General features: G+C 47.8%; 1 protein-coding gene across 1 annotated transcript; it reads left to right on the forward strand.

Annotated features, from left to right (window-relative positions):
* The first annotated feature begins 1,077 nt into the window (after window positions 1–1,077).
* C1QTNF2 (C1q and TNF related 2) lies at window positions 1,078–8,797 on the forward strand. The gene is made up of 3 exons (XM_003210323.5): window positions 1,078–1,368; window positions 5,318–5,566; window positions 6,580–8,797. The coding sequence occupies exons 2-3, from the start codon at window positions 5,326–5,328 to the stop codon at window positions 7,191–7,193; spliced, it is 855 nt and encodes a 284-aa protein (XP_003210371.1). The 5' UTR covers window positions 1,078–1,368; window positions 5,318–5,325; the 3' UTR covers window positions 7,194–8,797.
* The last annotated feature ends 5,248 nt before the right edge of the window (window positions 8,798–14,045 follow it).

Consider the following 14,045-nt stretch of genomic DNA (forward strand, 5'->3'; position numbering starts at 1 on the left):
GGGAAAAGCCAATGCAGGGCGCAGGGGAGGGGAGCCCGTGGATAGCAAGATAAACACAGTATTTGAATGCTGTCACAGCTCTGCTGTATTGATTGGTGCCCAGGTAGCAGCAAGACATCCCCACCCCTCCAGGAGCGGCCTCACCGACTGCAGGTCACAAAACCAATTGCAGATGCGCTCCATTTATAGGTTGTGTCTCTAACGCAAATAAATGCAGCTGAATCTGCTCTCACCATGTTCTGAGAGCAAATGCTGCAGAAAACTCAAACAAACAAACAAACAAAAACTCTGAAAACAGAAACCAACCGCACCAGATCTCTGATGCAGACAAATTGTGGCATGAAGAGAAATGACACCTGCGGAGCACTCCTGCTCTACTGGCCATCGGCACTGAACAGAACACCAGGTGCCCACTGGCTGGCAGCAGCTGTGTTGGCCTCAGGGCTGGCTGCCAGCCCATGTGCTGAGCAGGGCAGGGCCGTGTGCCCATGGCCACCAGGGCACGGAGCAGCCCCAGGGCCAGCACTGCCATCCCACAACAGCTGACTGCATCCCACAGCAGCCTCATCACCTCCCATTGCTGGGGCTTTGCAATTACTTTGAAAGCTTAAAGCAAAACCTCAGCCTTTCCAAAGACAGAAACTTTCCCACTCCATCATCTCAGTGTCAATCTCCACGCCTTGTCTCGCACACTCTCCTGCAGCACCTCTGTGCGGTACCTGCTGTCTCCTTTCAACATACATTTTTGCAAAGCTGCTGCTTCACAGAGATGTCATTCACTCCAAGCCCCGAATGATCTATCCTTACTGCTTCGCCTAAATTATTCCATACACAAGAAGCTTGTTTCCACCCTCAGCATGAGATTTGCTTCCCTTGCTAGTGCTCTAAGATTGAGCATCAATCCCTGTTGCCCACGGCCCTACAAACCCTGCCCATAGGGGCAGTGGCTATGGCAGAGCAGAACCCACCCAGGCCCAGCTCCGCAGCAGCCTGCAGAGGAGAGGAAGGGGAAAGGCTCCTCAGGCACCGAGAGCTCTCCAGCCATGTGTGTGCAAAACTTCTGCCCATGCCACGTGACAGAGGAAGAGGCTCGGATCCATTACACAATAATAAAAATATGCCTTTGGCGAAGCTGAGCCAAAACCTAGAGCTGCAGCGGGAAGCCAGCAATACATGCAAAACGGGGAAAAACATTAATAGAAAAGAAAGACCCACCAAGTCAGCACACAGAGCACGCTTGGAAGGACGCAATCGCAGGAGGACGGGGTTTGTGCTCCATGATGTGACAGCAATCTGCAGCAAAACATCTGTGCAAGCTGAGCGGAATCCCGGCGCCTGTCAAGACCTCACTGAAGAGATTAAGCCTGGGTGAGTACATTCCTTTTCCCTGTTTTTTTGTTTTATTTTGTTTCGTTTTGTTTTTTGTCCCCCTCTTTTTCTTGACTTAGCAAATGTGAGCTAAATTATCAGGCACTCAGTTTTCCAACACCTGCACAGGAAACATAAAGACAACAGCCCAGGTTGGAAGAAACAGTCGGGGAAGGAAACAGCAAAAGAGGCGGTGTGGTCTTGGGTGCAGGAGATCCATCGTTCTCCCTCAACTCCTTTAACACTACTTTGTGCAGCAGACCAAGTTCATATCAGCTACAGCAACTGCACTGGCTTATATCAGAAGTTAAATGCATGCTTTTCAGCTTTCCCTCTCCATGCAGAGGCTCTCACTGTCACCGCATTGCATGAGGCCACTTCCCTGCCAAAAATCCCCATTTGACCACTATGCCTGGTGCCAAACCATCACCACATCCAGCAAGCCCAGGCGACTTTCCCCTCCGGTGTGGTCTCAGCTCAGCTGCCTCACAAGCACCAGGAGGTTCAAGCGCTCCTTTGCTCCTGGAGCTCACTCTCATAGGCAAAAGCTTTTCTTGCAGATGCTCCTTTTTAATGCTTATTCGTATACAGAACTAGAACCCATGGGGATCCGCAGCATCATTTTACACACTACACCAATCCCAGGGGATGCCCTGGACCCTACAGCAGCAGTTCTTACGGATTCAGCTGAAGGATGAAGGGCACATCATCCTCAAATCCCAGCTGATGGTAACTGTCACCACCTGCCTGTGGCTCATCCTGCTGCCTCAGTACCCAGACATTCTCTGCGCATTTTGGAGCCTCTCTCAGAGATCAGAGGCTGCCAATAGATGGCCCAGCAGTGATGAGCCTGCCAGCATCTAACGCTGACCTCAGAGCAGTTCAGCACTGCCTGCATCCGCAATCGCCTCATCTCCCCCCCCAGGCAGTGTTCAGCCATCAGCCCTCACAGCACTGGGCACAGGGTGCAGTCCCACACAGCAGGCATTTGTCAGGGCCAAAAGCCTCCAGAACCCTATTACAAAAAGCATTAATTAAAATGTTTCTGTAAAAGTGAGACCTCAGCTGAAAATGTGCTCCATGGCCTTTGGTGCCAAGTCTGCTGCTTGTACCGAGGAAAGATGCTGGTCTGTTTCCAATTTGCTTTTTGGAACTCGGTGTATGTTCTACACCAACATGCAATTTTCCTTTTAAGGTGGAACAGAAGGAGGGTTTGTTTGTTTTTTTTTTCAAAGGGATTCCTTTAAAATGTTACTTATAGATCTTCTTGTGAATGTGACACTGCTGTGATGTGGGATGCAGTGCTCTTGTGGAGCCCCAAACTAGCCATGCAGAGCACCCAGGTGGCCAAACGTTCCGCATGTGTGCATGTGTCGGTACCCGAACCTCCCAGCCTCAGGGTACTGTGTGTGTTACCCCACCGCGTTAACTAGGGGCATTGCTTGGAGGTAAATAGAAAGTTTCAGAGAAGTTGCTGCCCTCTGCGCCATGCTTTACTCCTGCTCATTCCTTCTCCACACAAAGCAGTCCCATCTATGTTTTTCCCCAGGTTATGCTCCACAACGGAATGCCTCCTTGCCACAGCCACTTAGAGCCAGCTATCTCCAAACACTTCTCCCTTCTCTTCTACCCCATCTGAGGTGGTTACTGGGAAGAGAGGATGGAGCTTTCCTTAGGATCTCCACACTCCAAAGGCATTTTAGCATTTTTTTCCATTTCTATAAAGCGAGAAGACTTTTTCAACTATCCACGTTAATACTGGTTGGTGGTTTCAGTTTCACAAGGCCATTAAACCAATACTTTTCACCAGCAAATAAATTTGGGTATAAGGAAGGCAAGAGAGCCCAGACGAAGGAAATGGCTTAGCAGGCACAACCAGCTCAGAAATCTGTTCTGCATTTCCTACTCCTCTGCATGTTCTTAATTATACAACTCTCAGAACCAGGGGGCTCCCACTCAGCATTTATATATGGCATATTGCTGGCTGGACCTGGAGCATGTAATGTGCATTCCCACCCCCTTCAGGAGCTGATACCAGGGCGGGAGCACTAAGGCAACATGAAATGTATGCAATCCTTCAAATATGTCATTTCCAGTGCAGGAATTGAATATTATGCTGCCAGAGAAATGCTAAAGACTCCCAATATTTGGCTTCACGCCACACAGGATCCTGCCTGACCAAAAGGCCAGTGAAAGACTGGGGATATCACAGCTCATCTGTCTATTGCAAATTTGCCTCAGCACGAAAGCATGAAGAAATATCTGAAAAGCAGTTTCATAATCCCTGCTTTTGTATTTAGCTAACAGGACTGGAGATGTGAAAAGAAAGCCCACGCAAGTGGATGAGCCTTTCAAAATATTTAACCTCCTCCAGTACAGGATAGCTGTAGTGAGGGAAAAGACTGCATTTCATAGAGACTTTGCCACCAAATAAAAGCGTGCACCTCCTAGCCTGGAGCTCAGGAATTGTACCGAAGTGATGCATGCTACTCCTTTGGCTTGATCTCTCTTAATCATGGAGCAACTGAGAAAACAGTGAACCAGACAGAGATGTTTTAGGTTTTGTCTCATTTCTCCAAGAGCTACTCCAGCTACAGAAGGTCAAAGAAAGAAACTGAGGCAGGGAATGACTCCCCACCAGTTTGTTTCCACACTGAGACCACTGGGAAACAGCCCAACACCAAAAGCATCTCCTTCGGTACACGGTCAGTGCCCACAGCTCATGGCTGTGATCTCCCTCACTGGCAGGAGAAGGAGAAAATCCTCAGCCTGGACACCACCACATGCATAGCATCCTTCAGAGTTGGGAGGGGATGGCAAGAGGACCTTCGTCGTCTGCCAGAAACTGATACCATAGGGGAAATCCTCCTTTTAAGTATATCTGTAATGAGATGCAGAACCAATGCAAAGTCTACTTTACTCTCTTCTGACATTCAGGGTCTCAGGCGGCTTGTGCATGAAGATGAGCTCCTGTCAATCAGATAGATTTTGAGCACCTTCCCTAAGCTGCCACCCCAAGCACCATTTTAAGATGCAGTGAGGTTACTCTGTGTGCAGCTCTTTGCAAACAGCTCACGTGCAGACATCCAGAGGGAGGTGTTACTGCATGATAACTGCTCTGCATCGCTAACAGTTTCACGGGAATAGTTTTATTCTAGAAATGATTTCCTATCAGAAATCTGTCCAGGAGGGGAATCAGACAAGCCCAGGACGACCAGCCTCCTCTGTCAGTGAAAGCAGAGGCAAGGCTGCTCCAAAAACAAGCATAACAAACCTTGCTGTATTCTACACCTAAAGCAATGGCTTATGGTCGAGCCAGGAGAAAAGCAGCAAACAGTGCTGTTAATGGCCATCCATCTTTCCAAGGTGAGCAAGAGCCAAGAGCCCCTGCAGCAAAGCAGGTCACAGCAGTGGTGGCTGCAACAGGGCTGATCCTGGCTGCAGGCAGTGCAGCTGAGCATGACGAAGAAGGGGAACCCCAAGCAGGTGTCCTTAGCTAGCAGAGGCTCAATGCATACTGTCAAGCAAACCCACATTAAGAATTTCCTTGACTGACTTGGCCCCAGGCTTCCACAACTCAGCTCAGCCCCACATCACTTGTGCTTGGACCCTGTAATAGACCCAGCAACACAGCAGCAGTGCATGTCTCAGGGCTTTGGTGTGAGCTTTCCCAGTTTTTCCTTCCTCTTTGTTAGTCCAGAGCACCTGCTTTCTGTACCTCTCTGCCATCGTTGCTCAGCTCCTAGGGGGAAAAGCAGGATCAGGAAAGGGCAAAGAGGAGCGAAGAGGTAAGAGAGAACATACATCAAAACAAAAAACTCCCCCATCCTGCCAAAAGAAAAAATCCCAGTTGTGCCCCATTTTCACACAGCCCTGGCAGAGGGCACCGTGCTGCACCCACACACAGGTTGCCGCACACATCAGCCGAGCCCCCATCTCGTTTCTCCAGGCTGTGCCATGATTTCTGCTGTCCTCCTCCTCTGGACTGTGCCCTGCGTGGCCAACCACATCCTCGGAGGCTTTGCCAAAGCAGCGCTGCAGGAGGGCCCCCAGCTGACGTGCAGCCTCCCGGGCCCCCCTGGGCCTCCCGGCCCTCCTGGTGCACCTGGGACTCCGGGAACAGTTGGCAGGATGGGCTTCCCAGGGAAAGATGGCAAGGACGGCAAGGATGGGGACAAAGGCGATCACGGTGATGAAGGTAAGAGGAAAGAGCTTCTTTGCAAAACAAGGGTAAAATGTAAAAGCATGAGTGCAACAGCCCAGTTAACATCAACTTGTCATCCCACATCCAAGCCTCAGAGCAGGCTACATCTCATGAGACACTTCCAGGAATTCAGCCTCCTCCTCTTAACATTCCCCTCTTCTCAGATCCTGCCAGTGAGTTTTGGATTCTCACACTGTGTCCAGGCGCTCCCACGTAGCACTGCCACAGCAGCAGGTAGAGACTTTTATTTTCACAATATCGAATCATTGAAGGTCTAATCAGCCTAAGCAGCAATAGATAGTATTTCAAACATCACCCCAAAGCCCCTGCCAGAACCTCCCAAAACATATTGTTTGCTGGTAGATTTGTAATGCCGCATGTAATTATTTTCATCTTCCCTTTCTTGTTGCACATATTTCCTCCGGATTTTCCGTTTTAATACACACAAGCTATGTGAGAGACAAAACACTGTGATTCCTGCTTTCAAGGGAAACAGAATCAAATGAAAAATTAAGCACTGATCCCTGGAGCACTCTCACTGAGTGTCAGGCACTGCTCTGACCGTGCTCCATCAAAATCAAAGCACACATCCACCCTCCTCTGGTCCTGCAAAGGGGCTCTTTTTTCTATCAGTCCTCACTGTGAGCATCAGAGCCAGCTGGAGGCAGAAGGCAGTGATTTCCCATCACCACACTAGAGTGCACTCCTGGTTCAGCATAATGCCAGTGTGCCAGTACTGCATCTTCTCTCACACTCAGAACAGGGAATCTAGAGAACATTTCCTCTCACAGCCATCTACCCTTGCTATGGCAGTTAACAAGACACAGCATAAATCCCAGTAGTTACATGATTTATGACCTGACGCGTGTCCAGCCCCAGGTGGTATTTCATTGGTTTCTTACCAGTACGATTTTCCCCCCAAATGAAAATATACTGCTGCAATGATACAACCCCTTTCCACTTGTTAAACCTTCACTAAAGAGTTTACAAGGTTATTTGTCTTTCAGGTCCACAGGGCAGAACAGGAAACCCAGGCAAGCCGGGACCGAAGGGGAAAGCAGGAGCCATTGGCAAGGCAGGCCCACGGGGACCAAAGGGCTTAAAGGGTAATCCTGGGAAAAATGGAGCACCAGGAAAGAAGGGACCCAAAGGGAACAAAGGTGAGACTGGGATGCCAGGACCCTGCACCTGCAATGCCAACAAAGCCAAATCTGCCTTCTCTGTAGCTGTCTCTAAGAGCTACCCAAGAGAAAGGCTCCCCATCAAATTTGACAGGATCCTGATGAACGAGGGAGGACATTACAATGCTTCCAGTGGGAAATTCATATGCAGCATCCCAGGTATTTACTACTTTACTTATGATATTACTTTGGCCAACAAACATCTGGCCATTGGCTTGGTCCACAACGGGCAGTACCGGATCAAGACTTTTGATGCCAACACTGGGAACCACGATGTTGCCTCTGGATCAACCATTCTCTCTCTGAAGCAAGAGGACGAGGTGTGGCTGCAGATCTTTTACTCTGAACAAAACGGGCTCTTTTATGATCCCTACTGGACAGACAGCTTATTTACTGGCTTCCTGATCTACCCTGACCAAGATTATCTCAATGAAATATAGAGTGAGAAACAGATAAGAAATGGATGCAGTCCAGCAAAGTGTAGCCTGCACATGGACATGTGTGATATTATCGCATAATTTCACTTTCTTGGCACTAAAAGCCCATATTGGCAATACAGATATTTACTTGATGCCACCAACTAGTCCATGAAGTATATCAGGATCTTTAGGACCTACCTTTAAGTGACCTCATGACTCTGTAAACCTGGAAGCCAGCCGCTATGTTTTCCTACTGTTCAAACATGCCACAGACATGTAACTCAAATACTGGTGCAGAATGTTTTGATTTTATATTATTGTAATGCATAGAGACCAAAAACCATTTCCTGAAAACTGAGCTTATGAGTTTCATAGATGTTGGAGATTGTATCAGTGCCCCTCCTTCTCAATAATAATAATAATAAAACTTACTACACTTTACCAACTGCTTACAAGTCAGGAAATTATCAGCTACCGTTACAAAAGTACCAGCAACCCTCAGCCTCATCAAAGCAGTACTAATAAGCAACGGCATCCGGTTTAAATAGGACACAAAGAAAAGAGCTCATTTAAGGCTAAAGGTAAAACTCCTGCTAAGACACACGCCGTCGAATCGAGCTCTGCTGGTGTTGCTCAGAGTTCAGCCACAACAAAGCAGTGCTGAGTCTTGCATCTGCTTTCAGACGAGAGTCAAAAAGCTGTGATCAGAACCTGACATTGGCAAGCCCAATACCTGCCAGCCTCCGGTCCGTGGTGGAGGGCAATGCTGCAGATAAAACTCAATTTTTAGAGAGACAGTGTGAACCTTCACTCCAGAAACAGGTGCATCAAATCCCACTCATCCATCCCTGCCAGCTTTTGCTGAAAGGAAATACTCATGGTGCTGCTGAGGTGCTCCTCACAGGCTTAATGCTGCAGATAGACTCTGTCTTAATGACGTGCTTTGCTTTTTTGATTTTGTATGTCAAATGTTACAGATGATCCGATCTTAACATAGTGGTTCTAAACTGTATAAAAAAGAAAAACAAGGCAGAAAAGCCCAGGGGTGAGCTTTTTGGTCTTGCTATGAATCATAGAATCATAGAATCATAGAATCACCAAGGTTGGAAAAGACCTAAAAGATCATCCAGTCCAAATGATGAGCTTTGCATTTTTCCCCATCCCAACCAGCAGCCGTACAGGGATATGCTCCCAAATCGAGCATTATTATCACAGCAAAGAGCTCTCCAGCTGTATGGCTGCTCAGCCAGTTGCATTGCACCAATGTGTGCAGCTGCTCACTACCAGAAGTCAGTATGCGGTCAGAGAGAAGGAGTTTTCCTCAATATCTGACACATCTTCTTGGTTCCCACAGTCATATTTCTTGTCTCCTCTATTGCAACACAAAAACTTGTATCAGTTTCCAGTTCTTCTCATTTGCACATTTAGACATTGAGGAGATAGCCCAGAAGAACAAATTAAGAAAGAACAAATTAAGATATATATATATATATATTAACCTTACTTCTACAAGTCATTGTATTTGCATGATTTTGTGAACAACTTTAAATGTGTTATATCTTATGAAAATCTTTTCAAATACCTTTTTTTTTTTTTAATAAAGCTGAACAAAGCTATCACTGCAACATCCTTGATGCTTATTAAGCAGTTTTCCTGAAATTATTTCAAAACTGTTACAGATTCCACAGACGCTGCCAGTTTCAGTGATGGATTTTGTGGGGCCAGATGCCACCAGTGTATTTCCTCCCTTCCAACCCTAAAAGCCAGGGAACACACACTTTTTTACTCTCTGTGCAAGGCCTTCTACTAGGTGGAACAGGATCTGTACATTCCTGAGCAGCTGCTCAGCCTGCTGGCAGAGGTCCTTTCCCAGCAGTTGCAGTGCAAATAATGTACTTTCCTTTGCAATGCCCTCATTTAGTATGTCCTGGCCTGCATTTTGCAGGCAGCAACAGTTCAAGCATTGCCTTTCTCTCTCAGTGCCCAGCCCTGCATTTCCACCAACAGCCCCAGGGGATGGCGGGACTGCTGCCAAAAGGGAGAGACCTTGTTGCCCTCAATTTCTCCCATCAACCATCCCCAGCATGATTTTCGTTTTGGTTTTCCAACAGGTTACTGCTGAACCCACTTGATACAAGGCAGGTGCCAGAGCTGGGAGGGGATGGCAGAGCACCACAGGGAATAAGACTGAGGTGGGGAAGCAGCGGTCAGCAATTAACGCAGCTGCACTGCCAACCAGCTTCTAGGGCTGGACTCCTCGTTGTACCGTTATCTCAGCAGCCCTAGCAGGGAGCATTTCCCCACCATCAGTCCTCTCAGGGGCCCACTAGCTGTTTTCCCCTGATGTGAAGCCATGGGAGTTATTAGCTCTCTGGCAAAGCATCGTTTTTGATCAAGTGAAAAGGAAAACATGCAAATGCATCCAAGTTCAGAAGATCAAAATGCAAGTTATAAAGAAACCCCCTGCTAATCAATCACTAGCACAGAGCTTGCTTTCTGTCCGGGGCTATGAGGTCCTCCCTGCTGACCTGGAGCTCTGGCTCCAACACACCCACATCCACCCCTGGGAGCTGCTCCAGGTCACAGTGCTGCTTCTGTGCAGCACAGCTCAGCCCCAGCTCGGTGGATCTGCTGCCATGAAGGACTCAGAAGAGAAAGCTCAAACCAATAAGACACAGCAGGCAGAAGGGAGAGGTCTGTTTCCTTCCAATTATTTAACCTCCGATTGGGCTGCAGTCATTCAAAAGATATCGTACATCAATTATGTCTGAAAGAGGCACAGTAGTTTGAAGTACACAGATTGCTCTGAAAAAGATTTATCTCTTCTTAGCGTTTTTTAAGATTAACCAAGGCAGCCTGCATGCTGACCAAGATGTCTCTGCTCAGCACAAACCTGCACAAGCATCTCTCCAGCAGCTGTGGGCTGCCCTCCTTCTGCCTCCCCCAGGAGAGGAGGGAGGGAAGGGCAGCAGTGCCGGGGTTATCTCAGGGCTGACCATGGGAATATTGAGTTTGGGGTGTTTTTTCCTCTCTTCAAGAAACTGGCTCAGGCTTCAGAGCATTTTAGAAGTTATACATTCTGGCTTGCTCTCGCATCTTCAGGCTGCAGTTCAGTTTGCAGTTCCATTTTTCTCCAGCCAAGCAACTATTCATTTGGTTTCCATGTGTACTTATTTTTGTTGTTGTTGTTTTTAATTAAAAATGAGATTTGCATAAGATTTTTTTCCAGGAATATGGAGTTTCTGGAATAACACCAAGTAAAGAATTCTGACTTTCACAGCCAAGCTGTCACAAGAGAGAACTGCTCCCACGCAGGCTGCTCGCCCCAGCCCAGGCAGCTCCCAGCACCTCCATTGCTGTGGGAGCAGAGCTGGGAATGTCTTGGCCAGGCAAACGTGTGGGCAGATGCTATCAGGAAGGAGGGAGGAATGTCCTGGCTGAGGCAGGATGCTACGTGAGGGCAGTGGATGCAAACAAGGCCTGTTACATTGCAGCAACCTTCTCCACTGTGAACACCAGAGCTGCCCGCAGCTGCTTTGCGCACCAAGTTTTGTCACAAGCAGGTCCCTCTAGGCACTCAGCATGCCAGGTGAAGACAGGCAGTGCAACACCTGCCCTCAGTGATCAGTTAGCAATGATAGCTCAGCTGTTTCATCTCGTGGTTCATTAGAAGCCAGCACAGACTCAGCTGTGAAAACACAGACACAGGTCCTCTCCATGGGGTCAAAGGGTTTCATTACCATGTGAACTACTCTCCACCACCACAGGGCTTTCTTCCTCCCACCTTCATCCCCAAACCATGCAGTTCACTCTAGCTGAGCAGAGCCTTCCAGTCTCCATCACATCTTCCCTTAGGGAGGCCAAGGAAGGCCCAGGAGAACCTGCCTCCTGTAGCTGCGTACCATTTACCTCGCTGTGCACTGCTGTGTTGCCAGGGGATGTTTCTGCCCCTGAAGCAACCCAGGCCCAGCAGCAGAAGCTGCAGCATGTCCTCTGGATGACACAGACCTGTGACTGCAGCCCCACAAATCCCCAGCCCCTCACCCCTCAGCTCCTGGTGCAGCACCCCTGCCCAGCACAGGGACACAGAAGCTGCCTTGCCCTCACATGTAGCACCAGGGATTTTACCACAGGGAAAATAATAACAGGGCTGTCACCCAAGAGCCACTCTAGTACTGCTACAACCCCATAATTACCTCAGCTTGAGGCATTTTCAGTGAGCATGTGCTGGAGAGGCCGTGTCTCCAGGTGCTTGACAGGCAGGTCAAGAAGAGGAAGGCTGCTACAAGGGAAGGGCACCTTTACAGGGTTTCTGATTTCCACATAAGCTAGTGGCTAGAAGAAGGAACAAGGAAGTTCCCATGCTTCAGCTATAGCATGTTCAAAGGGATATCTGGGGGGCCTGGCTGTGCATTAGTTCTTGGGCACAGAACTGAGGTACACCAGGCTGCTGGGAAGCAGAAAGCCCACAGACCTCCCAGCAGTCTTACCGCAGCCAGTGCTGTGCCCCCAGAGTCACAAATCTCTTTTTCTGAGTTTTTTGTGGTGAGGGGACAGGACAGCCTCTCTGCAAGTCCCACCACAGCAGTGAATGCTGCTGAAGGAAGAAGTCCTGCTTACATCTTGCTGCTCTTCTTGTTTGCTTTGTGCTTGCTTCAGATCCCTCTGTGAGCCTACAGAATGTACAACTTATAGAAAGTTAGCCTGACAGAAAGACTAGGTTTAATGAGATGGGTCACATAGTGAAAAATGCATGCTGAGCGACAGAGCTACAAAGGAGCAGCATGAAGAAGAGAGGTAGGAAAACACAGATAGATACAGAGAACCAGAAAGAGGGAAAATCAGTTCTTTCAGTAGAAGAAAATCACCACATTCATTTAAGTGAAAGCACTCAAACTGGCTGAAATTATTGCTCAAACTGTTGCTGATAAAATCTGGCTTTGGGATTTTGGTGGAATGTGGAGCACCTGAGTGGCATCAACCTGGGCTGCCCGCCTGGGGAAGGAGGAGCCCTGTAGGGGCTACCTGGGCAGGCACCAGTGATCCTTACTTGCACTCACCCCTTGCTGAGCACCAAAGCAGCTCCCCTCTGCCTCTAGCAGCAGGTGGGGGTGGGCGGCAGGAGTTGCAGAGCACAGCCACGGGCTCTGTGTTGTGCATGGGACTTGATTAAGAAGCCCGTTCTTTTCCACCAAGAGCACTCCAGCTCCTTGCTGACTGATGCAGGTGCAGCCTCTGCAATGCAGCATTTCCACTGTCTTCTTTTCCAGCTGAAGTCCGCTGTGCCAGCAGGTGAAATACAGGTTGCCTGAGCCCTGTCTGTTAGACTAAAGGCTTGTACCTTAGCTATTGTTGGGTAACCTTATTCATTCTGAATGCATTGTATTACTATAGCATCCAGAATGGTGGGGTAGTGGGAAAGCTGCTGATTTGCTCAATTTAAACTGATTCTTAAAGAAAACCCCCATAATGCTGATGACATCACTGACTTGAAACTAGGTTTACATCACTTAAGTCTCAGTGGCTGTACCTGTGCTTTACCCAGCCATGCCTTATTCACAATGATAGATTTGCATAAAGTTTCTCTAAATGAATGTAAACTCTCAGTAAGTCTATTTACTTTGGGAATTCTCCTGCGATTTTTTTTTTTTGTTGTTGTTGTTGTTCTTTTTCAGACTATTTGCTAAACTGCTCACAAGTTTAATACACACAGTTCTGATGTGGCTGTAGCCCATGTTTTAACCTCCGCTGTAGCCATTACACGAGAACGTGTTCCTGTCCTGAAAGGTCCCATTCAGATGGAAAAGTTATACTGTAACTGGGCTCAATTTTTTAGAACAATATTATTTAACAGTATTAAAGTTGATAATAGTGTTGAGATAGCATAGAGGTAAAAAAAAAAAACAAAAACCAAAAAGCTAATAGCAAATGAGTACAGCACTGTATGAATCACATGGGTTATTTGTAAGGAAACGCTCAGACTGCTGTTCAACACGTTTTTAAGTGGAATATATTCAGTTTTAAATGAAAAGAGGAAAAAAAAAAAGTGGTTTCGTTGTTTAAATTAGGGCACTCAAGTACTTTGTTTAAGGGATAGTGGTGTAATCAGATGTACTTGAAAGAAAATAGGGGAAAATTGTTTCTGACGGACACTTGGTGGCAGCTTTTATCTGCGGGTTTAATGGCCGCTGCTACTTAACTTCATTGCTTGGCTTTTACAGCAGGGCCAAGGCAGAAAGCTGACCATAAACAACTGGGGATGTTTTCACCGGAATAACCGCTCAGCAGCTTTTCTTTGCTGATCATGAAAGCATTTTCCCAAGAACGCTAAAATCAACAAAGACAGTAACTTTGATGGAAGCATGCAGGTTTTCTGTGTTTCTTTCTTTTCGGAAACCAAGGAAGAAAACATTTTATGAGCGTTGTTTTGTTTGTTTTGCCAGGTCCTGTGCAGGATGACTGACAGACAAAACCCCCAAAAACGAATGCTGAAACTGGGGTCTAATTCCCAAGAAGGGAAAGCTGCTGCTAGGCCTGGGGAGCTCATTTGTGGCAATTTCATCCTGAACAGACGAGGCGAGGTTTTGGTAGAGGACAGGCTGAATGGTGATCTTTTTGCTTGTTAGAATTGCTGAAACAGAGCTGGGAAACGCTTGGTGGGGGATTTCATCCTGAAAAGCCCATCGGACATAAATATCTCACTCAGAGGCCTGGGAACGAAGCTGTGCGGCGCCTGGCAGTTTCCTGGGCTCTTTGAGCGTCAAGCTGGGATGTGGAAATGGACCCCGCGGCAAAGCGGTGACATCTGGGCTGAAACTGTAGCCAGGTCACCGCCGCCTACACGTCCCCGTAACTGAAGGTGAAGCATCTCGC

The sequence above is a fragment of the Meleagris gallopavo genome, chromosome 15, assembly GCF_905368555.1.
Source record: "Meleagris gallopavo chromosome 15, MGAL_WU_HG_1.1, whole genome shotgun sequence".
In the NCBI taxonomy this organism is placed as follows: domain Eukaryota; kingdom Metazoa; phylum Chordata; class Aves; order Galliformes; family Phasianidae; genus Meleagris; species Meleagris gallopavo.